The following is a 26,546-nucleotide window of genomic DNA, read 5'->3' as shown; positions in this document are numbered from 1 at the left end:
GGCAGTCCTCTTAACACCCCTGCCAAATATGGAACAGCAGGATTAATCCGTGCCAGTGTTAAACTTCTGATGGATTGCAAGTTAGATACAGCAGATTGTAACACGGCTGTGTTTCATGTGTGTGTCCCTCCCAGGAACATGATCAAGTCGTTCTACACCTCCAGCCTGCTGCTCGACGTCCTCAGCGTGTTCGGGGAGATGTCAGAGGAGGTACGTCGCATGGGTGTCCGTTCTAGAACATTCCACCTCGCCGTCTGGGTTTTTGGGAGTCCTCCCGGTGTGTGGAATCGGGTGGTGTAGCCTGCATGATATGGAGGCATGCGCTTTGTCTTCACGAGCGTCTCCCATACGCTGCCTGGATTAGGAAAATGTAGGAAACGTAGGGAGGGAACAGCACAGGCCCAACCTGAAACTGGTAAACAGACAATAGGCCTAGTACTTCAGACTAGACTACCACCACTGGACCGAAGTGTTCTGGAGATACTCTCTGCTACCACACTCAGTGGTGCTACAGCTCTAACTTAGAAAACTACACACATGGAAGAAAGGAAACAAGTTCACTAAACGGACTTGCTTGCAGTTAAACAGGGCTATGGAAGTGTGTGTGTGGGGGGGGGGGGGGTAGGATGTAGGGGGTGTAAAGGACTGGGCAGTTGTCAAGGGAGCAAGGAGACTTGAGAGAAGGGAAGCCAGGCAGTAGGAGGCGTAGAAAGGAGGGGATGTTGGGATCAGAGTTAGTCGGTACAAGATAAAGTAGGAGGATTAGGTAGGAAGGCCTGTCCACAGGAAAGTGGCTTTTTACTGGCTAGACGACACGTCCATAACACACACACTCATGCACACACACACACACACACACACAATCGCACAGACAAGTGGCTCATTGAGTGAACAACTCTGACACTATTCACTTCCTCACTCAGTCCCCCTCTCTCTAAGGAGGGGGGGGGGGGGGAGGGGGGTTGCAGCAGATCCCCTCTGCTCTGATGAAGTGCACCGCTATGCCTTCGCTCGCTTTCTCTCCATCTCCCTTTTCCCTTTTTCTCTCTCTCCCTCGTCCTTTCTTTTCACTCCGCCAGGCCAGACAATGAGTCCTCTCAGTCTCTCCCCATGACCAGGCACCTCTCTCCCAGACACGTCACTATGGGCCTGGGGGAAGATAGGGTTTCTGACACACACACACACATACCACACATGCACACACACACACACACTCTTTATCACACACACACACATATCACACATACACACACACACCACACATGCACACACACACTCTCTATCACACACACACACACAGAGGAGCGACAGAAAACTGGGGGCAGAATCAAGGAAATTTGAGGTGGCGAGGGCGGAGGGGAATAGAGAGAGGGACCAAGAGGAGGAGAGCGAGAGAGAAATTGGATAGAAGGAGAGTGATGTGAAAGGGAGAAAGACATGGAGTGAGAGCGTGAGAGAGCTGTATTGTCAAATTTAAAGGGAGCTGTTGAATGGAGCACGTCGGAAGTTGTTGCTGGCTAATCTCATCTGTCATTAGACATAACCACTCCCTCTGGAGCAGAATAATCTGCACGCCTACAGATGATCACAGATTAGCATAGCCTTAATGGATAAACCATTTCCGATGATTTTGTCCACACCCTGCATAGGTGGTGGTGTGCTGACAAAGCCTTGTTTGTGTAAGTAATTCAAAAGGGATTTGTTTCCTTACAGGTGGAAACCTGAAAACCTCAAATATATACTCATATACAAATGTGATTGAATTCATCGGGTGTTTTTTGCGGAAGCACCCCTCCAATGTCTACTTCATTCCCGGACGTTCTGCTAACCCTCGTCTCCTCTGTTCTCCCCCGACCCCCTCTCTCCCTCCGCCTTCCCTGCCCCTCCCTCCTCCCCGTTTCATCCCCCTCTCCGCTCCTTCTCCCACCCGTTCCCTTTTCTCCTCATCTTTCTCTGCCCCCCCCCCTGCCCTTCATCTCTGTTTCTTTGCCCCCCCTCCCCCTCCCCAGAACATGCAGCACAGGAAGTATGCGAGATGGAAGGCCACTTACATCCACACCTGTCTGAAGAATGGAGAGACCCCTCAGGCTGGGCCCATCGGCTGGGAGGAAGCATATGGTACAAGCTGATATTCCAGTCGAGACTCACACCTCACTAACCAAACACCTCAACCCTTCCTTCGGGAACATTGAGACGCCTCCTCTGTGTGTGTGTGTGTGTGTGTGTATTTATTAAAGGTTGCCCAGCATTGTGTGCCTTATCAGGCTTGAGACTTTGGCTCTCTCAGTTACGCGTGTTTGTGTGTGTGTGTGGATGTGTGTGTGTGTGGATGTGTGTGTGTGTGGATGTGTGTGTGTGTGGATGTGTGTGTGTGTGGATGTGTGTGTGTGTGGATGTGTGTGTGTGTGGATGTGTGTGTGTGTGGATGTGTGTGTGTGCGCACGCTCATGGGAGAGGGCTGATATTTGTTTAATGACTCCTGACTCTGTCTTTATCCACAGTGAATCAGGGACGTAAGTTACGCTATGTCGCTATGATGTTACTCACTCAACCTTTTGAGTAAAGGTCTCAGCTCTCATACTTCACTTAACCAAAGGCTAGTCAGAGACCAGTATCATGCTGGCATGTGTGCGTGTTAATGGACTTCCAATGTTGGTCCATCTGTGCTGGTAAACACATTCAGACCCTGATGTGAACCAGAACCCTGACCCGACCAAACCCACGACATCCACTTCCTGTTTACGGACACAACCAAACTGGAAACATGCGACCAGTATACCACATGGTGGTTTAGATGCAAACGGGTATGGGGGATGTTTCGAAGCGGGATTACATTTACATTTAGACAGCTGTGGCACTGAGGTACGTCGTGCAGGCTGTGTTTAGGTGTGAGCGCACGCCGTCGCTAAGGTCGGATCCTGGCCCCTCTCTCTGCTCCGTCTTCAACATCTGCCGGGCGGGGCGGGGTTTGACCCCGGCCGCGCGTGTCAGCGATGATGTCATCTCCTGGGGCCGCAAGCCTCGCGGAGACAGAGAGAGAGAGGGTGGAGGGGGGGGTGGTCTGTCAATTTCCTCTTCTCTCTCGCGGCCCCTCTTTTTATTGCTCCCACCCTTTATGCTCTCACTGTAGCAATTCAATTTTCTAATTTCAAGATTGTCAGACAGCAATATGGGTGGGGGTGTGTGTGGGTGTGGGTGTGTGTGTGTGTGTGTGCGTGGGTGTGCGCGCAGCTCTTTGTTGGTGCTTGGTACGGGTGTGACAATCAAGGCTGATTTGTCGGGTCCCTGTTGGTAGAGAGAGGATATTGCCTGCCTGTCCATCTCTGTCTGCCCGTATCTTTCTTTTCTTCTTTCATTCTTTCTTTGCTTCTTTCTTTCCGTCTTTGTCTCCCTCTCTCCCTCTTTCTAGCGCTCTCTTTCTTTCTCTCTTATACACAGACACAATGGTACTAGCTCACTGCACCGTGGCTCTCTTGAGGGAGAGAGAAGCCGGTCTCTATCTGGGTGTCTCTGTCAGGGGTGACATCATACTGGGCTATTCCCCATGATGGGAGAACCGAAGCCAAGAGCCACAGCTCACATCAAACACTCTGTGTATAGTACCACGCACACACACACACTCTCTCACTCCTTGCTTTCCCATATTTAAACTCTCCCTCCTATATTTGCCCCCGCTCGCTCCCTGTCCCTCTCTCCCCCTCTGGGTCCACCCTCTCTCCCCTCTTCCCCTTTTTTCTCTCTCGCTCTCTCTCGCTCTCTCTGTCTGTCTGTCTGTCCGTCTCCGTCTCTCTTCTCCCTCCGCTCTCCTCTGTTCTAGACACACTTGCCTGTCAAGCCTAATGGCTGACTCCACTCTCGTTTGGGAAAACACGCACACGAACCGAGAGGCGCTTTTAGGAACAGAGTGCTGTTTGGGTGGGCAGTGTTGCAAGGCTGACTACGACCCCAGACTTACATGATTTGTGTGTTTAGCGTGTGTTTTTAAAATATTTTGTATATTTTTTTTGAGCATTTTTATTGGGTACGGGTCCGTTCTCCGCCGGCGTAGTGACAAGGCTGTTGAAACGACAATAAGGATCAGACAGACGGTTCGGTAGCTCACTACACTGGTGCTCCTACTTTGCAGTTGTCAGCTACAAACTGGTGCTATGGCCCGCCGTGTCATTCACTGACCTGTGTTATGGTCTGTGTCATCCACTGACCTTTACTGTGGCCTGCTGCATTATCCACTGATCTGTGTCTGTTGGTAGCAGCCTAATAAAGCACATGGGAGAACCCCTCACTTTGTTTGTTGTCCACGGCAACCCCGCTGTTGGCCCGGTTCTCCAGAGGCCTGGGCGGATTAGCAAGAGGATAGGAATGAAGGGATGGAGGGACAAGAAGGGAGGGGACGGGACGGGGGTGGGGAGCGGGACGGGGGACGTAATGAAGGCGAACCAATAGCAAAACAAAACGTCTTTGTTGACGAGCATATTTCCCCTCTAAGCCCTCCAGCCCGTCTGCTCCGGCAGGCCTTGCTGTTGGTCCGGGGGAAGGACGCGCACGTGAGGAGATATCCTCCAGTATCGGGGGGAGGGGGGGGGTGTAAACCCCTAAGCCCCAGGCTCTGTTTCTCCAAAGCAGAGGCCAAGAGCAGAGGCTTGTCGTGGGCGTTGGTCTGTTTCAGGCAGCGATGATGAAACCAGGGTACGGCTAACCTGCAACAGTCCAAGGGAACTCCCAGGATGCCCCAAACACACACACACACATTATCGGAGCGTGGAAGGCAAAGAGAAGAGATGTTGTTGTCGGTTAAGGAGGAGCAAAGGATGTGAGGGGCGTGAGTCATTCCACTAGACAAATAGAGGGGGGGGGGCTGTCGTCATGTTGGATCAGAGGTGCAGCGCGGGGGGGGGGGGGGGGTGTCTCGGTGGCGTGATGACGTCCGGAAGGGGAACCAGGAGAGCGACCGTTAGGACGGATCAACTCTGTGGAGGGGACTCGCACAGGAACGGATTCAGACCGGCGGGATGATGGTTTGACGGTGGGTCTCTCACCGTGCCTTCCGCGTGCGTTCGTCTCCACAGCTGGGTTGTCCTGCCAGGCTCCGTGATCCAGGAGCCCTGGTCCGGACGTGCTGGAGCTGTGCTGGTGCTGTGCTGGAGCTGTGCTGGTGCTGTGCTGGCTCTGGGAGCCAGAGTGTTAGCGTGCATCCTCCACACCAGTCCTCCAGTGTCTGGTGATACAGAGAGACCGGGCCAGCCGACGTTCCTCCCCGGCCCTGCCATCCCCAATCTCCCCGCACCATCTGCTCCCCATCCGTGATGTCTGCTGCGACTTATCTCTCTGTCTGAGTGGATTTGTGTTTGTGGCTGGCTGGCTGGCTGATGGGCCTGGCTGGGTGACTGACTGGTTAGCTTCTCACTACTAGTGGTCAATTAGTGGGTGACACTCTCTTCTCCTCGTCCTGTCCCCTCTCCTCCCCTCTCCTCTCCCCGCTTGAGTGCTGCCAGACATCATCCCGACAGGCAGCAGCTGGCTGAGAGTTGAAAGCACTGTTGGTGTCCGCACACGCAATAGACACACATACACACGCACCTCCGTTCATTCTCTTTTTTTCCTGTCAAATTTAAATAGCTGTATTGCCATGGCAAAACAGCGAACAATTGTGTGCGGTCTAAGCTTTTGTAGACAATGGAACCCCAAAATGCTCTCTCTCCGGTTATCCCAGGACAAACGGAGGACTAACTGAGCTTTATCTCTCGTTTGGCCCTGATAATGACAGAGAGAAAAGAGAGGAGAGAGAGAACAAAAAGGAGGACAGACATTAAGTGCCTTATCTCTGCGCAATTGCCATCCCCCTCAGTGAGTGGGGATACAAAGCTGGCCAGTGTGTCTCTGAGAGACAGAGGCCGAGACAGATTTGTATCGAGGACCAGTCAGGGGATAGCACGACTTGGACCCGCCTCGTAAAGTCTCAATCTGGGAGCTGACGTGGAAGACGCTTGGACTCCTCGACACTTTCGGTCATGCTTGGACTTTCTTTCGTCCTGCTGAAAGAGTCTCGACCGCGCATCTCCGCGTAGGAGTCTCGACCGGGTGTCTCCAGGGTTGCGTCTCACCTCCTTGGCGTCTCCACAGTCTTCCCTCGGTGTGTTGGCGCCGGTTCTTGACTTGACGCCAATCCAAGGCCCGTTGTTTGAAACCGAGGCGCTCTCGCGAGCCACCATGCCCGTATTATTCTACCTAGAGACTGGGGGCCAGAACATGGCCTGGGTCGGGGTCCAGACCCATACGAAAACATGTCTGGTTCTCATTCAGATCACACTTCCTCTCCCCCTGGCCACGCCGACCTGTCGCGATCCCCGTCATGTACGAGCCTCGTCAGCCTATACGCATGCTTTAATCTGTGTCGATACGTTTCTGTGTCCCATCGTGTTTTCTTTCAATTCAATATGGGTCGCCTTAGAGGCGACACCGGAGCGTGTCGTTTGTTAATGTGTCTGTCGATGCGGCGCCATGAAATGGAATGTCCTCCTCTGCAGTGCAGGCCTTTAGCTCTGCTCTTAGGGGGATTCCCTCACTTGACTCCCAACGATAACACACACACACAGACACACGCGCAGACACACACGGCTATAACACACAGCCACACTCACTCGCTCACAAACAGACACGCGCACACCAAGACACGCACAGGCACACACACACACAGACGGGTTTACACTACAGTGGAGCTTGAAGACAAAGTGTTCTCTTCACAAGAACGTTTTAAAGACTGTTGCGGGGAGGTGCGCTGAATTGATTACATTTGTTTGAATGGGCTCTCAAGTACCTCTGGGGCAGTTTAGCCTTTTAAAGACCATTAGCTGCATGAGCCCGTCATTACTTCACGTACCATTATGTCCGCTGCCGTTGAATGGAGATGAAGCAGCTGCACTGCATTGCGGGGATACCATTGCAGATGGACCAATCTGCAGATGACCGCTCTGCCCTTCAGCCTGCTCTCAGACACCACCTCGCTGCAGGCTAGCTTGTTGGAGGGTTCACCCGCGTCTGTGTTTGGAAGTCCATGTTCTCTTCCGTGTCACACGGTTGTCTGTGTCTTTGCCGTGTACTCGGAGACAAGGAGGGAGGGAGGGAAATGGAGGGAGGAAGGGACCGAGTGAGGGAGGTAGCGTGAGGGATGGATGGAAGGAGAGATGGAGGAAGGCAGAGTGCGGAATGGACAGAGAGTGAGGGAGAGAGAGAAAGAGAGATTGATGGGAATGAATAGAGGTTGACTGAGCGCGAGAGAAAGATGGGATTTATTATTATTCCTGTTGAGTACCAGTAAAAATAAGAGGGAGAGTCGCTTGTGCCACTACCTGAGAGCGACAAGGAGATAAAGAACCGAAATGAAGAGGCCTACATAATCAAGCATTAATCACAGGTGTAACAGAGGTGTAACACAAGGTGTTGATACGGTTGTTGTCATGCCGTACTCCTTGACGCTGTTGCATTGGCAACGTGCTCTCTCACACTAATGAAGTGAGAGGTGGGGATGAGGGAGGGATGGAGGCAGTTGTGTTGAGGTGGTGCGAGGGGAAAAAGATAAGCAATACGGAGCGAGGGAAGGAGCGGTGGGGGATGCGGGAGACAAATGCGGGAGACAAACGAAATCGGGGTAATAAACATCCTCCCGTTGAAACACCGCTCCTCTGATGGACGACCGGTTGGGTCTCCCATGTCAGGCTTTAAAGAGACAACGCGGCAAGCGTTCTGACAGAATCCTGTTGTGTTCTAATCGTAACGGCTCGCTGTCGCCGATTGGAAACAAAGTTTTTGTTCTGCGATGTGGTTTCTTCAGGCCTGACAAAAGGGCTGGATGAGAGCTGAACAGCCAATGGAACCGTCCCCATGTGCTTTCCTCCGTCCGAGCTACAAAAAAACGGAACCGTCGGATATCTGCAATGATCGTCGGTGTGCGCATCCTCCGCCTTGCATGTCTGTGTTGACGTTCTCCCACTTTCTCCCTCATCCCTTCCCAGATGACGAATACGGAGCAGAGGGCGGAGCAGAGGGCGGAGGCTCGTTCCAGGGGCCCCAGTCCCCCGCCCACTCCCAGTCCTCCACGGGGTACGACCAGGGGCCAGGGCCAGGCTACGGGGCAGAGGGCCCGGGGGCCCCGGGGTTCGGGCAGGGCTCGGGGGCGATGGGCCCCCCGCCCTCCAACTACAACAGCATCCACGTCCCCCCAGGGTCCCACGCCCCCGCCAACACACCTGCAGATCTGCCCCCCCCTGCAGGTACGACACACCCACACACACATTTACACACACACATTTACACAAGTGCAGAGTTTGTGTCGGAACAGTTTGTGTCACTCGTCGCCTGTAATCCGGGCCTTCTCCTTAGCGAAAACATCTCGCTCGATGGAAGTTTGGTTCAAAGTTTGACACGGTGGCATATCTGGACTACAGCCCGTGGGAGGAACGCCGCTCTCGCTCTCTCTCTGACGGCGCCGAGCGATGCAGCCTGATCCTCTCTCCCCGGCAGGTCTTTGGCAGCCAAGACAGATGGAGGAAATTGTCTAATGAACCTCCTTAAAGGGACAGTGCGACATTTAACACGTATCCCGCCTCCGCTCATCCGCGGTCACGTCGACTCATCCCAAAACACTTGCCCTCTCCATTCCGAACTCGTTAGAACTCAAATTAGAAGCCATGCGCATTACTAATCGCCACGAGGCCACAGCCTCTCATGCTGAGTGGACTCGGAAAGCATCCGGATAATTCTACCGAAAGGGTTTCATTCGTTGCTTGGGTGGAAGTCATTTGAAACAACAAGCTTAACATGCCTAGCCATCCCTTGTGGCGGCCTGCATCTGGGACCGATCACGGGGAGCGGGGTACGACGGCGGCGTGTTAGCATTAGCGCCGACAGAGACCCATTAGGGATGTTGACGTGGACGCGAGGGGCGCAGCTTTATCACCGGAGCCCATACTGTTGACACAGGCGGTCGTGGAGAGGGCGCCTCCTCTACCCTGGTTGGTGTGTGTGTGTGTGTATAGGGGGGAAGAGGGGGGTTATTGGAGAGAAAAGGCGTCACTTACGGTAAAGGGTGTGCATCTGTCGGGGTGTGCGGAGGGGGGCGATGTAATTAGCACATTAGGGGCGTGTGTGTGTGTCGAGGGCCTGGGGTATTAGACCAGGCACTGACAGGGTTCCCCCACAGAGTCCCCCAGAGCCCCTGTAGACGTGACAAGGTGAGCCTGTAGCTCCGGGGGCTCCAGAGGAAGTGACTCATCTCCACCTAGACATCCCGACCCTTTCTTTCGGCAGAGACATACACACTCGCACCCCCACACACGGAGACATGATTCCAAATATAAGACCAGAGAATGAAAGTACAGGGGTGGTGGAGGGAGGGGGGGTTGTGTAGATTGAGTTGCCACTAAGCTGTCAAGCTCTCTCCTCCTCCAGCCTTCGGGCTGCTCGCATAATCACACGGCCTATAAAATATGGAGGTTGCAGAGTGCTGTGCATTGGTCGGCGGAAGGATACAGGGTTGAACTGCTCGCCTCAGGGGTCCCTTCAAAACAGTCCGAGTCCAGAGCAAGGACGCCAAAAAACACATCCATTATTAAACAATGATCCTCCCGTACAACGACCGAGACCGAGGACGAAAAAAACGTACGATTATGTGTCTCCCAACGAAGCACGCAACATTTGTTTACGTTCAGTTTGAGCTCAAACTGTCATGCCCCTGGCTGTGACACTGTTTCTGTTTCTCTTTTTCCTGTGTTCTACTCCCTCCTTTTTTGTTTATTCCATGTGTGTGTGCATGGGCGGAGTCTCCCGGGGTAGACAACCATCCTCACCTGTGGCAGATCAGCAATCAACGATCTATGTAGACCCTGCTCACCATTCAGACTCTGCCAGATTGTTAACTCTGCTAGAACAAAGAACATTAAAAACTACCTTTTGAAACTTTTTGCCTCACGAGTCCGTTTTAAGGTCCGAACATTGCTGTACCATAACAGAACAATCTGGCCAAATGGACCAAACGGAAGAACACGCGCTTCGGACTGCCCTGGCCACACAAGGAACCCGAGTGGGCCAGCATGAACAAGTTTTACGGGAGTTGGTGGAGAAGCTCAACGGGCTCGCCACTGACGTTACTCAGCTTGGCACACAGATGATCCACCTCACCGCTCAGGTGTCCACGCTGGCTGCACCACCATCGCCTTCCAGGAATCAACCTGAGGTCCCTGCACGGTCTTCGGACCAGCCCCTCACCGCAAGTGCTCGAGAGCCTCACATCCCGACTCCAGAGCGCTATACGGGTGATCCAGGAGCCTGTGGCCGGTTTCTCCTCCAGTGCTCCCTCGTGTTTGATCAACAACCCAACACCTATCATGCCTTTAAGTCCCGTATTGCCTTTTTGTTAAGTTTACTCGCTGGCAGAGCAGCGCAATGGGCTACAGCCGTTTGGGAGAGTAACTCTCCTGTGTGTGACTCCTATGGTGCTTTCACTTTGGAAATGAGGAAGATATTTGACCACCCTCTTAAGGGCAAGGAAGCAGCCAAAAGGTTACTGTCACTAACTCAAGGCTCGTCTCCCGTTGCACAATATGCCATAGACTTTCGTATCTTAGCCGCTGAGAGTGGTTGGGATGACACTGCTTTGCAAGACGTTTTCTTGAGAGGGCTATCTGACAACGTGAAGGACGAGCTAGCTGCCAGAGATGAGACGGACTCACTTGAGGGTCTTATCTCCCTAGCCACCCGCCTTCACAATAGGCTTAGAAAAAGGAGAAGGGAGAGAGCCATGCGACAGCCTACATCTCGCGTTCTCGACGCCCCACCGTTTCCTCCCTCTCTGTCAGCTGCACCTTCTCCTGTGCTTTCCAGTTCCCCTGGACCATCTACCGGAGAGGAACCTATGCAGCTTGGTCGGGCTCGTCTTACACCTGCCGAACGCCAACGTCGGCAAAGGTCCGGGCTGTGTCTTTACTGTGGACAAGCCGGACATTACACCAACACGTGTCCCCTGCTGCCAAAAGAGAGGGTTCACCAGTAAGCGGAGAGGTTCTGGTGAGCCACACTTTTTCTCTCCAGTCTACACCCCCCCAAAGGCTCCAACTCCAGTGCGCCCTGCTATGGTCACGTGAGTCCATTCCCCTTCTCGCATTAGTCGATTCAGGAGCAGATGACAACTTTATTGACTCCAGCATCGTCTCTCGGGCTAACATCCCTATGGAGCCTTTGGATCGCCCTCAGGATGTCAATGCTTTGAATGGAGAGAGATTAGCCAGAATCACTCACCTCACTGTTCCGCTGACTCTGGTGGTGTCTGGAAACCACAGAGAGGTCACCAAGTTCTTGGTCATTTCTTCACCACATGCCCCAGTGGTTTTGGGGCTTCCCTGGTTAAAGAGACACAACCCACACATTGACTGGACAGCCAACAGGATTGTCAGCTGGAGCGAGTTCTGCCACTCCAGCTGTCTTTGGTCGGCTGAGATCTCCAGCAGACAAGCAGACACCCCGCCACCTAGTCCTCCTGATCTATCTGCTGTGCCCCCTGAATACCATGGTCTCGGTGAGGTGTTCAACAAGCAGAAAGCACTGTCCCTGCCTCCTCACCGCACTTGCGCCATTGAACTGTTTCCTGGTGCCCCGTTGCCTACTAGCCGACTGTACAAGATTTCCCGTCCTGAGAGGGAGGCACTGGAGAGTTACATTAAGGACTCCTTAGCAGCGGGGTTGATTCGTCCTTCCTCCTCACCTGTAGGGGCAGGATTCTTTTTCGTGGATAAGAAGGATAAGACACTGCGGCCCTGTACAGACTACCGAGGGTTAAACGACATCACTGTGAAGAACAAATACCCTCTTCCCCTCATTGATTCCGCTTTTGAACCTCTCCCTCAAGCAACCATATTCACGAAACTGGATTTGAGGAACGCATACCACCTGGTGCGCATCAGACAGGGCGATGAATGGAAGACCGCATTCAATACTCCACTAGGACATTTTGAGTACTTGGTGATGCCTTTTGGCCTTACAAACGCACCTGCGGTGTTCCAAGCCCTCGTGAATGACGTTCTCCGGGACATGCTGAACAAGTTTGTTTTCGTCTACTTGGATGACATACTTATTTTCTCCAGGACTCTTCAGGATCACATACAGCATGTGACGTTAGTACTGCAGCGCCTCCTGGAGAACAAGCTTTTTGTCAAAGCTAAGAAGTGTGTTTTTCATACGGCTCGTGTTCACTTCCTGGGTTTTGTAATCGAGCAGGGGCAAGTGAAGGCAGATCCCGACAAAGTGAAAGCTGTGGCAGAATGGCCAAGGCCCGACACCCGGCTTTCACAGTGAACCGCATTCTGGATGTTCGCCGCCGTGGCAGGGGCTACCAATATCTGGTCGACTGGGAGGGATACGGTCCGGAGGAGCGCTCCTGGGTTCCTCGTTCTTCTGTTCTGGATGCATCCCTCCTTCGGGATTTCTATAGGTCCTTCCCTGACAAGCCTGGTTGGACGTCCGGAGACGTCCGCTAGGGGGGGGGGGGTACTGTCATGCCCCTGGCTGTGACACTGTTTCTGTTTCTCTTTTTCCTGTGTTCTACTCCCTCCTTTTTTGTTTATTCCATGTGTGTGTGCATGGGCGGAGTCTCCCGGGGTAGACAACCATCCTCACCTGTGGCAGATCAGCAATCAACGATCTATGTAGACCAGGGGTGTCGAACTCCGGTCCTCGAGGGCCGCTGTCCTGCATGTTTTAGATGTTTCCCTGCTCCAACACACCTGATTCAATTAAAAGGGTTGTTATAACGACCATTCATTCGAATCAGGTGAGCTGGATCAGGGAAACATCTAAAACATGCAGGACAGCGGCCCTCGAGGACCGGAGCTCGACACCCCTGATGTAGACCCTGCTCACCATTCAGACTCTGCCAGATTGTTAACTCTGCTAGAACAAAGAACATTAAAAACTACCTTTTGAAACTTTTTGCCTCACGAGTCCGTTTTAAGGTCCGAACATTGCTGTACCATAACACAAACGTTGGCATGACTGCAAATTTCGCTATTTTATTTACATTTAGTCATTTAGCAGATGCTCTTATCCAGAGCGACTCACAGTAAGTACAGGGACATTCCCCTGAGGCAAGTAGGGTGAAGTGCCTTGCCCAGGGACACAACGTCATTTGGCACGACCGGGAGTCGATCCGACAACCTTCTGATTACTAGCCCGATTCCCTCACCGCTTGGCCACCTGATTCAATATACAAGCATTTTTTATTCAAGCATCCTGACCAGACAGAACTGGGAGTGTGTCCACTGATGACGTCCACGTGTATCGGTACAGATGCTCTGGGATCACAGGAAGAGTGTCCTGAGGGCAGGTCAGAGCAGGTGTGTGTGTGGACTGCATGGAAGAGCATGTTTTAAACATAGCTTCCTCTGTTGTGTGCAGGTGAGCCCGTCAAACCAGTGCCTGTGCCACGCAACATGCCTGTGGTGGACCCTGTTCTCCTCAGACCCAACCAAGAAGGTGAGCAACACAACACACGCAAACGCATAAAGAAACTTTTTCTGAGGGTTTATGTTAGTTATTATTGGTGTCATTATTGAGAAACTGTGAAGCTGTGAACGACCGTAGCTGACTGAAACACACTGGCTGTATGTAGTTGACTAAAATATACGTAACGTAATAATTGCCTGGAGCTTACACAAAGCACAATGACTCTAGCTGACCAAAATAGAATGTGTGGAGCTGGGCTAAAACATGATAATCCATGTAGGCTGTGATCTGATGTCCTGTGGCTAATGTTTCCAACTCTGAAAATTCAGTGACACGATTACGAGCGAGCCGAGTCTAGGAAGCGTTAAGCCCCCATTACTGTCACCCTCGAGCGTGCCACAAGGATGGACTTCAGGTCTACCAGACCTGATAGCTTGAAGTTTGTGAGAGAGAGAGACAGAGAGAGACAGAGAGAGACAGAGAGAGACAGAGAGAGACAGAGAGAGACAGAGAGAGACAGAGAGAGACAGAGAGAGACAGAGAGACAGACAGACAGACAGAGAGACAGACAGACAGACAGAGAGACAGACAGACAGACAGAGAGACAGACAGACAGAGAGACAGACAGACAGACAGACAGACAGACAGACAGACAGACAGACAGAGAGACAGACAGACAGAGAGACAGACAGACAGAGAGACAGACAGAGAGAGAGACAGAGGCCTAGACATGATGACCCAACCACCTACCGAGGCTTTTGAGAAGAAAAACATTTCATTTGGCAGGCAGAGGGAAGCTTTTGAACTAAGCCAGTGGCATATTTCTTTGTCTCTGTCTGTGTTACATGCTCGCGTGTAAAAAGGGCTATACAAATACATTTGATGTGATTTGGTCTGCGAATCAGATTCAACCACAGATCTCCAGTCTAAAGTGACTGGAGATCCCACTCATGTTTTTGAGTCTGGTCTCCCAGACACTCAACCCTCCGCCCCCCTGAGCCCCAGCGCACACACAGCCAAGCTTCTAAAGTCACCACTGTGCCCACCAGTGCTTGCTCGCTACCATCTGCCTCAACTTAGCAGCTTTCAGGCGCTAGCCCAAGCTGTCATTAATATGGCTGCCCGTGGCTAACCACAGACGAGGCTTCTTAACCTACGGGGGCCTGCATGCCCCCCCCCACCCGCCCCTTCTCTTCCTCTCTCTCGGTAAATTGAATCATCGAAAACATCTGACGGTTCGCGTCGTCAACAGGACACACATGTAGATAGTGCGCACTACGCACTGGACGGCAAATCTCTCTTTCACTCCCTTCCTCTGAGACCGACGTTTCAGTCGTCTTTTTAAGCCTCGTGTTGTAAAGGCTTTCACTCTTCCACTGCCTTCTCTCATTCCCCATGTCTCTTTGGGGTTCACGGCGAGGGTGTGATTGCACTGGCGGTACTGGTTAAGGTGCGTGCAGAACCCAAAGGAATGAGACAGAACGTGAAGAGGGTTGTTTATTTCAACAATGTAAACCGTTCCACACAGGGAAACAAGGGGACTATGAACGGTGCCAATGAAACAAACAAAAATAAAAGCAGCCCTAACTGCCTGGCCACATGTAGCTACAATAAATACAAGGGGCCGCATTCATTCCTTGCGTAGTGTTTATAACAGGTAAATAGCTACGTAATGCAGAGTAAACCCATGGGCAGCTTACCTGTTCCCTTGACCCTGCGCGAAGAACAAAAAAGCTTTACCGAGTACAGAAATGCTAAATATGTCGTACAAAAGGCAGAGCAAGCCACAAAGTTATAACACTGAACGTATAACAAAAGCACGAAGGCACACATCAAAAACCTTCACTGTTTGTAGCAGGTTCAGGTATGGAGCTCCAGTTTTGTGAATGACTACAGCACTAGGTTGGTAGTACACTATGTACAGTGTTTGGGAAAGAACATTTTGTATCATTTCAACCCACAATTGTTATTTATTTATATAAAAGCATATTGTTTTGAAAAAGGGAGAGAGAGAGTGCGAGAGAGAGAGAGAGAGAGAGAGAGAGAAAGATTGCATAGTCACCTGTATCTCTATATCTACCATCTACATTCTTACAGTCTTTCTTGTTTCCCATGGGAAACGGTTATGTGATACTACAAACCTCTCTGTGGTCAGCGCATTTTAGACCTGTAGCTGAGAGTAAACCTCAAGGTATTATCCTTCTGTGATGTGATACAGTAATATTTGTATACTTCACACGTCGTAATGTATTTGACTTCAGGTTGTCCCCTGGTTAGTTACTATTAACCAGCTCCATCTCATGTTCTTAGCCTGTGCAAACACATGCTATAAGACTGTATTTGGAGTGTGTTGACGTAAGGTTTGACGCTGTTAATGCCAGGTGGGTTCATGAAGCGCGTGTGTAGACAAATGTTGAGGAGTCGTGTCTCCAGACCAGAGCTTGCTCAAGAATGTATAGGACGTGTGTTAACGCGATAAGGAGCAGTGAAGCCCCACGACTAACGTGGTGTTCATACTGCAAAGTGGGGTCGGGGCTGGGGTGTGGAAGATGTGTTTTGAGTTACTGTAATGGGGGGCTGGGGGACTGGTGCTGGCTCAGACAATTAATGATCTAATAGGGTGGGTCAGGAGAGGAGCTGTTGGTGCGTGTCTTTCTTTCTGAGTGTGTGTGTGTGTGTTAGTACAGGTACTACTATACTTGTGGGGACCGAGGTCCTTTGAAAACACGATTGTACTTTAGGTTAGGGGTTAGGCTGATGACTAGGGTTCCAATATAGTGAAATGGAAGTTTCGGATGAATTGGAGTTTGAATGGAAACGGTGACTCTTTCAGTGTGTGCGTGCGGCCATGTATTTCTAACAACACAGTAGGTACACAGTAGGCGTAGCTTCATTTGCTACAAAAAAAGATTTTGATTATTCAATTAGCCAATGTAATTATCACTTGCCCATAAAGGCACAATGAGAACCCCTACTCACTATTTAGCTTTTTGTCAACAGCTGTTATCGGATAATCTGGCTTTTAAGAACCTCTCTTGCGATATTAAATGTGCATCACTAGCCTTCCCCCGTGTGGTGCCGACTATCTTTCTGTAATAACTATAAAACAAAAAATTATAATAAAATAGAAGTTAATATACATTGATGGTTGTCCAAGTTCAGTTCCTGGAGGTCCCTGTTTAACTCTTGGTTCTCTGTCTCTTCCACTCTTTCTTCCTATATCTGTTTCCTCCTCTCTCCCCCCTCTCTTTCTCTGTATCTTTCTCTCTCTCTCTCTCTCTCTCTCTCTCTCTCTCTCTCTCTCTCTCTCTCTCTCTCTCTCTCTCTCTCTCTCTCTCTCTCTCTCTCTCTCTTTCTCTCTCTCTCTCTCTTTCTCTCCGTCTCTCTCTGTCTATCTCGCTGTCTCTCTCTCCGTCTCTCTCTCTCCGTCTCTGTCTCTCTCTCTCCGTCTCTGTCTCTCTCTCTCCGTCTCTCTCTCTCCGTCTCTCTCTCTCTCTCTCTCTCTCTCTCTCTCTTCGTCTCTCTTAGGGGACGTGCGTCTGACAGCGGAGGACTTCACCCGGGCCCAGAAGTACTGCAAGTACGCGGGCAGCGCTCTGCAGTACGAGGACGTCTCCACGGCCGTCCAGAACCTGCAGAAGGCCATCAGGCTGCTCACCACCGGGAAAGAATGAAGACCCTGTCCCCTCTTCCATCTCCCTTCATCACCCCCCCCCCCCTTCCCTTCTCCTCTGCCCCTTCTTCCCATCCCCATCTCTTCTATCTCTCACCACAGATGCATTTGAGGAAAGTTCATATCTTCGGACCCGACCAATGTCTCAGCTTTGACCACAGCAGCCCCCGCCTGTACTAAACCTCCATTACAGCCTGCAGCCCACTTCTCTCTAGCCCAGCTTCTTTCCCCCTTCTTTCTCAGCCCCAGCCTCTACCCAACTTCCAGAACCAAGCTGTCTGTCCCTGCCCCTGGATTCAACCAACGCGTATGGCTGTTTAGAACCTGTATATTCCAATGAAACCTCGCCCACTGTGTCTGTCTCCATATTAAACTGACTGCTGTATGCTTTATATACTGTATGGTCACGACCACAACTAGCTCCGGGTACTAACGGCAGAGCACAGTTCGACACACGTGCAGTGCTCACACTAATTTACACAGACCATCAACTGTAGGTCTTTTGATACACACCCACCACACATATCTCTCTCTCTGTCTCTCTATCGTTCTCTTTTCATCTCTCCGTCCCCTCTCTCATTGCCCCCCCTCTCCCTTTTTCTCTCTCTCACTCTCTCTCTTTCTGTCTCTCTTTCTGTATGCATGTAAGTGTACTTTGGGCTTAGTGTGAATATAACCCTGTCACAACTCCATTACAGACTAATGCTTTAAACACAAATGAAATGGCTGGATGGTTCTGCCCTCACACATGTTCTCAATTACTCCTTGTTATCTATCTCATTCTTGGGTGAAAATGCACCCACAAATGGTTCTTTCTGGAGCCACATAAGGCTAGTACATGGATTCGATAGATAGATTTCCGCCGATTTGATTCATTGACCGATTTGGGAATGCGTTTGTATATGGTTGTTGTGTACTTTACCGCCGTTGCCGCCGTAGAGGGCATGGGAGGACTAGGGGGACTGTCACTTTAGTTGAATGCTTTTCCTATCGATGCTTAGTCACACGTAAAAAAAAACAACAAGCAGCTAACAAAACTAACAATCAGCTCGACTACGAACTAACTATAGTAGTTGGTAACCCAGCTGAATATGTAACTGGAAAAACTGGTCTGTTGGAACACCCAATCTTCAAATATGCAATCGCTGCTTACCCCCCCCCCCCCAACCCCCCCGTGCCCCTGAGTGAGTTTAAGTTATTTGAATCTGTGTGTTCTTTACCCTATTGATCCATACTTTTTGTTTCAGTTGAGTTTTTCCAATGTGTATATGACATGAGACACTTCAAGCTATTGATTAAAAAAAATGAGTGAATTGTCTTCCAACTGTTGTTGTGGTGCCTATTATTTACATGACACAGCACCACTCATAATTTATATACTGGATTAGTGCAAGTATTATTTTGTTAGTATTGTTTTTTTTAATCATTTGAGTCTCAGTATTTCTGGCGCCTGACCTCACCGTACCGCGTTTGTGTTCGTGTTAGAAGTGTTTGTCCTAGGTCTGTACGGATCAAGGAAGTCGGCGTGTTCTGATGTCACCGTGTTTAGGTTTGAGGTCATCACTGCTCGACTGCTCCAGCCAGCTGAGTGTGATCAGCACTACGCCTGGATTCACTCTGTCGCCATCATCCCTCCGCTGCGTGCTGCCTGGGGCGCAGAGATGGAGCGATAAGGAGAGAAAGATGGAGAGGGAAGAGAATACAACAGACAAACACCTTGGCCTTGAGTGTGGCCTGGCTCCAATTCACCTCTCGTGTTTGAGAGAGAGAGAAAGACAAAGGGAGAAAGGGGGAGCATGAATCAGACATCTGTTGTAGCGAGGGTTCCCACTAGGACAGAGGCGGGCAATCCTATTCCTCGGGCCGCTGTCCTGCATGTTTTCGATGTTTCCCTGCTCCAACACACCTGATTCAAATGAATGGTCATTACCTGGCTTTCACAGAGCTTGATAACCATTATATATATATATATATATATATATATATATATATATATACAGGAGCTTAGATTTGTGTGCATGTACCTGGCTTGCACTAGAGTCTAGTGCAAGCCAGGTAAGGCTGTAATATCCCTGACGTTGCATCGTGTAGGCATCGATAGGAAGAGCATAGTGACTAGACCACATGCTAGTATGGCATATGTACATTCGATTAGAAGCAAGACTGTTTGCTCGCTACCCCCCACTGCATTTACTAAAAGTGAAACCATCCTGTTTCAGCGTCTATACTCACTTATTTTGTTATGCTTGTTATGTAACCCATATATTGGAGGTCTTAAATAATGACGGATCTCCATGTAAGATTGTTGCCACAGTCCTCACACACATAACTAACTGTCAGACAGTGGCGTTCAGCTGGCTTTGATCAACTTGGTCTGGGGGATGGATAGTAGTTAGGGGAGGAGACGAGAACAGCCACTTCTATGGTTCCAGTTAAAACATGAGCCCTTGGCAGCAACCACGTAAAACAGCTGCCTTCGCCTATATAGGTCACTCTGTTAGTCACAATGGCACACACACACACACACACTGCAGACATCGCTCATGCCAAGAACCAAATTCATTGTTCATGAAGAAAATCCAGCTAACCTGACAATGACAAAGTACAAGTTGTTTTCCCAGAACTGTTATCAATCTGTGTGACAAACAGAGGTTGCAGAAGCACTGGTACCACAGGAGGTTACTAATAAGCCCTCCTCCAGCTTCAAAATATCCAGGTGATTGTAAACAATATAACAAAGTCCAATAAATTGATACTGCATGTTTAAACCTCGACAACAGGCAGTTGTAGCCGTGGTGTGGTGATGCGCAGGAGACCAGTTGGCAGAAACAGCGTATGCAAATGCAGACATCCAATCCAATTGGAGTGTTTATCTCACAGGAAGATCACCAGAACTGACGTTTGAAAGCAAATTACTGGGATCTGGCGTTCCACAATACCTTGTCACAAACGGTCTGATTTCAATAATGTACAATGGTTCCCTTTCTAAACGTGCTTGCTTTCATAGAGCCATCACGAGACATTTTTCTTAGCTGCCAACTCTGTAAATGACAGGCCCATACATTGAATTTATGCACCATGAGGAGAAACATTTTTACGGTAACTCTTAGTGTCAGTATGTACTTCTTTTAATGTATCCCAGTGCAACAGCGAGATAAACGAAATCAATATGACTGATTTTGAAAGTCATTTTTTAAACCCAGGGGTCTGACTTTAGTTTAGGGTGGGGCGCCAGAGGGAGAGTGCGCGCCAGCTGTGAGGATCCTACAAGATCCCGAACTGTAGAGAAGTGCTTAGCTGCCGTTTGAAGCATCTCCAGACACAGGAGACAGGTTCATCAAGATAATATAGTTTTTGACCGTAGGACAGCAGCGTACATTGGGTATTCGAGTGGTGATCAAATCTTTAACATTTATTTGAAGGTTCGATAGTTTTCAAAGTTTCTGCAAAGTGAAAAACTCCACTCGGACGAGAGGAGAGGGAATCATGATTCTTCAAGGAGACCAGCTCCCACTCCAATAAAACAATGTAAGTGTGGTATGTCTTGTCATGTTGTTCAGCAAATGTCAAACTGTCAGGGTACTTTTTGTTTTAAGCTAGATTTGTCTGTCAGGTGGCTTGCGGTATTTATTCAGTGAAAGCAGTGATCTTCTATTTCATAGTATCATTTTAGTTAAATGTTAAACGAAGCCTAAAATTCCCCAGTGTCTCTAAACTTTCCGAGAAGTTCATAACAGTATGCTGAACTTGTTCAATGTCGACGTTTCTAACACCCAATGTTGTTTTGTTAACTTGGGCTATTGGATGTCTGCGATCATTAACTGGTTTAAGTGACGCAAAGATCCTGTGTTAATAACAATAACTCATTTTCATTATTTGAGGGAGGACAGAAGTTGTTGTTGAGTGTTTCTTTTATCCATTGTTGCAACTTTTGACCAAATGTGTAGTAGACCAGCATTCATAACAATCATCTTATTGTCGTACTGTAGCTAGTTGCCTAGCAAATGTAAGCAAACTATGTATGTAGGCCTCTCCTATTTCAAATAATTTCCTCTTTTTCTTATACATGTGCTTTTTGGCTATAATCCCTTTAATGTGTTACACAACCCTGACCATGGTTTGAAGTAGACATGGAACTTCTTCACAGAGTCCAGAGATGAAGTCATAGAGAATGTGTTGACAGGATTATGAAGACCATGACCAGGTGTCGGACATCAGTCACACTTGACCTTGGGAATTTAATTAACTGGTAAAGATGGAGACCCCCGCTCTCTCTTTTTTGTGCTGAACACCCCGGCTTAGCGGCCGTTTGGTGATGCAGGGCCCGTGATTAGACATTCCCCAGGGAGAGATCCAGAACATGAGAAGAGACAAAGATGAGCCTTGAGGTTGTGACAGAAAGACTTCACTGTCCAACTCAGCGAAGATATTTTTTGCCTTTCACTCTCAGAGGAGCAGATGGCTCCACCTCCGTCAACCATCTCACCTTGTCTATCATACTTTTTCAAAGCAAACTATTAGACTACTTTTTGTTATTCATAGTTTAGTTGGATCCGAAAGTCTGCCTTCTGCAGATCGTACAGGCCACCCTTCATTTCCTTTCAGCTGATGAATCAGTGTCTTTATGTGAATTGCTACTGTATGGGAACAGTCCACTGACCTCCCCCTCTCTGCTTGTTAAGCATTCATATTTTCATTTCTGCGAGTACAAAAAAATATTAAACAAAGAAGTGATTTCTGTAAAGTCAGGAATCGCATGAATCTAAATTGGATACAAGAGAGCAATTAATCCAGTTCTGTTCTCCAAATTATGTCATAAATTATTTATAGAAGTTTAATGAACTTTTTTCGTATTCAGCCTGCACATACTTTCAACGTCTTGGAAAGCTATACTGTTTGACAATTTACACTACCAAGAGAAAGTCTGACTACACACCATCCTAGTTTTGTTTACAATTACTGACACAACATGTTGCAGTCTAAGCTGTGCTAACAAGCAAAGCTTCGAGAAGTTGCGTTGTGGTTGACATTATTAGCTGGCCAACAACTGGATTCAATAAGTAAGTGGCTGTTCTGTACTTTGAGACTGACTCTTAGAATGATCAGTTAATTACTCTACTTGAGTACATACCTTTGGCGCTAAACCGTAATAGCCCAATGCAACTACATCATGTTTAATGCATAGTAAAGTGCTGGTAAATGAAGTACAGAGCAGAATTGACTGGGTCAGAAGGTCTTGTCCTAATCATCTCAGACAGTTATTTAAATGCAGAAACAGAAGCTTGCAATGAAGCAAAGTTACCTCAAATGGGAACCCGAATTTAAATGACTTGATTTTACACAACCTACGTTTGCAGCCCAGTCAGACTTCTAACTGCATCAGTAAAAAGAAAATACTGCCCTTATCAAGGCATACGTCCGTAAACATGCCATGTTGGTCTTAACTGACTATTGTCTTGTCTACATAATTCTAAGAAAAGCTTTTCCTCCCAATCTCTGGGTAGACAATGATAGCTGAACTCTAGTGTCAGGACCTGTCTTTAGACCTGATGTGTGGAAACGAAGCGAAGAACAGTAACTGTCTAAATAACATAGTACACCGGGCTTAAGCCCTTTGTCTGGGCGCTCTATTCAGATTTCCATGCAACATCAACCAGCCCACTACTCTTACTAGAGACAGGAAACACTGAATAGAGAAATGGATCCATTTGTCTTTAATTGTCTCTCAAACATTCATTATTCAACAGGATATGAATGTTATATTCATATGATTTAAACGGAGGCCGGTTAATGTTATGCAGCGCTTAGCCACAAGCATTGTGATGATGTCATTAAATCACCACACAATTACTCAGCGAGTGTAATTGGCTCTCTGTGGAGCCTCATCATTTGTCTACCTCTGAGCCCTAGTCCTCCGAGACCAACTCTCCAACATATTTGTCATTGATATCGGTGTTTTCTGACATGTGTGTTAGCCCTTTGTCACGATTTTAAATTGAGTATGTTTTGGTCCCGTCAGTGTGTTGACAAAATCACATTGGTTGCCAGTTTTTCATGAATTTAGATTTCATTACAAAATTCGCTAAAGGAGGGTCGGAGTCGGGTCTTTCATCTGTGTGGCCTTTGTACGAGCTTAGCCAGTGTGTGTGGGAAGGGCCAAGGTTAGCTATCAAACGTGTGGTTAGGGTCAGGCTGACTCCAAACAACAACAAAAGAAAAGGTCAGGGTTAAAGAAAAATGTTTCCCTGTGCTGGGATCGAAATCCGGACCCTGGTCACGGGAACAGCATAGTGGATGGGCGGCAGACTGTCTCCCTCCTGGTTTCACACTCTGTAGACAGGAACAAGGATGAAGAAGGAGAAACAGGAAGGAAGAAAGGAAGGAAGGAGAACAGTATGGGGAAGAGGGCTGCAGACACCACCTCCAGTAGCTTATTGAATGAAACATGAAGGGTCCTCACCGTCGTTCCCACACACGAGGGTCTCTGCCTGGTGCAGAAGGTGGCCCCAATCCGAGGGGCCCTCTCACTCGTATGTATGCACCCACAGAGGTTTTTGAGCATGTACTGTATGAAGACCAGCCGTGGAGCACGGCCCAGACCGGGGGGGTCCAGCCCTGGGTACTTCTTGGAGCGTCTGGCAGCCTCTCAGTCCAGGACATTAGCCTCTGGATCCATTTGAGCACCGTATGATTAGCTAATAGCAACCCAGACCCGCGGAATGATCTGGAACTGGAGCACTACAATTTTGGTTCTTGTTTCAGTGTGTGTGTGTGTTTGTGTGTGTCGCCCCTGAGCGTTGATTTTATAGTCTGCATTCGGAACAATGGCTCCTGGATTGAGAAAGCTTCGCTGGGGGTTGATTATGATTGCTGGCTTGTGAACATTTGTAAGGTTTTATTTGAGCAGGACTTGAGTCAACCCTCAGAGATTTCACAACGTTACAGATACTTAAGGGTAGTGATAACATTGTTTCATTCACGCACACGCAGACACACACTCACACAAAGTAAATTCACATTCTTTTTTTATCTATGTCAGTTGATATAATATATATCAAGTACTTTATCCTCCCATTACTTACATAAAGAGATGAGCTGAACATCATGTTCTGGGCATCCAGTCTCTAACATCTGAAAAATGGAGAGTTAGTTGAGGGACTGATTTAAGATGTTCTGCTGTGTGATGTTGGGGTTGAGAGGAGCAGACTAATGGGGCCTGTTTGACGGTAAGCTATCTGGGAGCTTTGAGGTCCGACATGGGAGAACGCTTCCTGCTTCCACGGCAACCGAGCCAGACCCATCGTGCGGTGTCCTCTCCACCCGCAAATACACTCTCCCAACCTTCGAGCTCGACACAAATTGCAGACTCATCCAAATGAATACAGAAATGGTTAAGCTCTGTGGATTTGTGTCTGTCTGTGTGTGTGGGTGTGTGTGTGCGTGCCTGCTCGTGTTCCGCGCTCGCACAGCAACGAAGCGTGGGCGCTCGCGCTTTCGCTCGAGTGTGTGTTTAGCGTGTTTGCTCGTGAGCATGTTTGCGCTTTCTTTTTTTGTATAAAGCCTGTGTACAGGACAGTTTGTGTGTGCCCTCTTGTAATTCTCCACTAACTGGGTTTTTGTTGCTGGTTGCCAGGGAGTCCTACCAGCAAACAGGAAGGTGCAGGTGGAAGTTCCGTCATGTCCTCCTAGTCACCCAGCTGCTGCTGACTCTAACCTCAGGTAGGAAAGTCACGTTTTGCTCGACTGACCCCACACCTCCCTACTGTTTGAATAAAACACATTTTTCATGTCATGAAAAGCCAGAAGACATGCTGTTCCGATGTAAAATGTCCCCACCGTCCTTCGTGTCCTTTTTTCTGTGGTTTCAAATGTTTTTTGTTGTTGGTTTTTTTCAGTCACGGTTTTAGTTTGATGTGTTTCCTTCTGTGCTGCCATCGCCCTCCCTCCGTTCTCCCCGCCGCCATCCTTTCATCCTCATTTCCGTTTCGCTCATCGGGCTTCTGCATCCTCTGCTTCTCACCCCCGTCCGCCCACCACAACACCCCCCCCCCCCCCTCCCCCAACCTGTCATGGTCTCACCATTCATGCATAGCTCGATAGCGGCCTTCCAAATGTTGATCCTGTAGAACAGGGGTTCTCAAACTTTTGGGGGCCAGGGACCCCTTACAGGGTTGAACATTTTCCAAGGACTCCTCCATAATCATAACACCCATTCAGCATACCCTTTGTGCTCTTAACTGGACACAATATGCTTGTTGTATTGGTGAAAATGGTCCCCATCTGTAGATTATAATATCTTTGTCACTTTTTAATGATACCGCACAATTTTCCAACGTTATGATTTATGGCAAATTATTTAACTGGCTATGGTTTGCGGACCCCTAGGGGTCCGGGGACCCGACTTTGAGAACCACTGCTGCAGAGGGAAGGTCCCAAATGCGATTTTACTCAGTTTCAGGGTCTGTGCTGGAGTCTAATGTTTCTCATGTCTGTTATATGCATTTCACAAGTGCAGCTCCCATCCCCCCACCTCTACCTTTCTACGGTTTGCCATAACAATGTGTCACCTGGGCTAGGTCAGAGGGTTGGACCTCAGGCTTTGAATTGTTCTGTGAGGAACACGAGTGGTGAGAGGGTAGAGGAGCCCTCGCCTTCCTCCTCACGGACAAAGCTCTTGGTTGGGTAGGTACCCTCCAGCAGGACAAGAGAGCTTGCTTTCAACCTGTGTGCCATTGAACTTGTGAGGAAATATCTCAGAATGCTCCCATCCACAAACGGAGCATCATGAAGCTGAGGTTGAAAGCATTTCCGTTTGAAGGTTGTGAGTTACAAAGTAAATGGGGAAGAATAGAATGAATTTTCCTTTGCGGACTTAGGAACATGTCCAGTCAAGCTAAGGATTCAGACATGGTCCGTGCTGTACTGTGGCCAGGAGATAAAGTCGGCTGGTGTCTTACAACGGTGTCCGCAATGCTGTAGAGGACAATGTAACGGTGTTGTCAGTACTACAGCAAAGCACAGTGTATCTCTGACAGAGACAACAACGTTGTAGGAGGTTCCCCGGCTATCAGACTTGTCAACAGCCCCTGATTAAATCCACATGGAAACCGTGGCTTGTCTCCCGCGATTGGACAGCTAGCTCGTACCGCAGCTTAGCTGGAATGCAGAGTTTCCCCTCTCGTCCACTGGCGTCCCTGGGGACGCGAGAGGCCATGTTCTGCGGCAGAGTGTTTCGTCACTTTCACAACACACTGGGTGTGTTCCGGGCTCCGGCACAGCCTCGCAATCCACACACTCTTTGGGGAACTCGTACGTGGGTATGTGTGATTATCTGCGATGGCGTATTTAGAGATGAGATCACAACTGATCTGAACTACACGGGTCC

At 49.1% G+C, this 26,546-nt stretch overlaps 2 protein-coding genes across 8 annotated transcripts in view; both read left to right on the top strand.

The window, feature by feature from the left end:
- The window catches only part of vta1 (vesicle (multivesicular body) trafficking 1), a 35,138-nt gene extending 16,653 nt beyond the window's left edge, over positions 1 to 18,485 (top strand). The window contains exons 4-8 of the mRNA XM_047021603.1: positions 135 to 210; positions 2,010 to 2,118; positions 8,010 to 8,267; positions 13,441 to 13,518; positions 17,017 to 18,485. Coding sequence (XP_046877559.1) covers positions 135 to 210; positions 2,010 to 2,118; positions 8,010 to 8,267; positions 13,441 to 13,518; positions 17,017 to 17,162 — 667 coding nt within the window. The 3' untranslated portion in view covers positions 17,163 to 18,485. The remainder of the gene's footprint in view (positions 1 to 134; positions 211 to 2,009; positions 2,119 to 8,009; positions 8,268 to 13,440; positions 13,519 to 17,016) is intronic.
- Positions 18,486 to 20,204: 1,719 nt separating this feature from the next.
- adgrg6 (adhesion G protein-coupled receptor G6) overlaps positions 20,205 to 26,546 on the top strand; it is a 48,317-nt gene continuing 41,975 nt past the window's right edge. For 3 of the 7 annotated variants that reach the window (XM_047021435.1, XM_047021437.1, XM_047021436.1), the window contains exons 1-2: positions 20,205 to 20,689; positions 24,795 to 24,880. In XM_047021435.1, coding sequence (XP_046877391.1) covers positions 20,688 to 20,689; positions 24,795 to 24,880 — 88 coding nt within the window. In that variant the 5' untranslated portion in view covers positions 20,205 to 20,687. The remainder of the gene's footprint in view (positions 20,690 to 24,794; positions 24,881 to 26,546) is intronic. The other 4 variants (XM_047021440.1, XM_047021439.1, XM_047021434.1 and 1 more) reach the window with 3 other exon arrangements.

This window comes from Hypomesus transpacificus, chromosome 6 (assembly GCF_021917145.1).
Source record: "Hypomesus transpacificus isolate Combined female chromosome 6, fHypTra1, whole genome shotgun sequence".
NCBI lineage: Eukaryota > Metazoa > Chordata > Actinopteri > Osmeriformes > Osmeridae > Hypomesus > Hypomesus transpacificus.
This window is presented reverse-complemented; position numbering and strand designations above follow the sequence as displayed.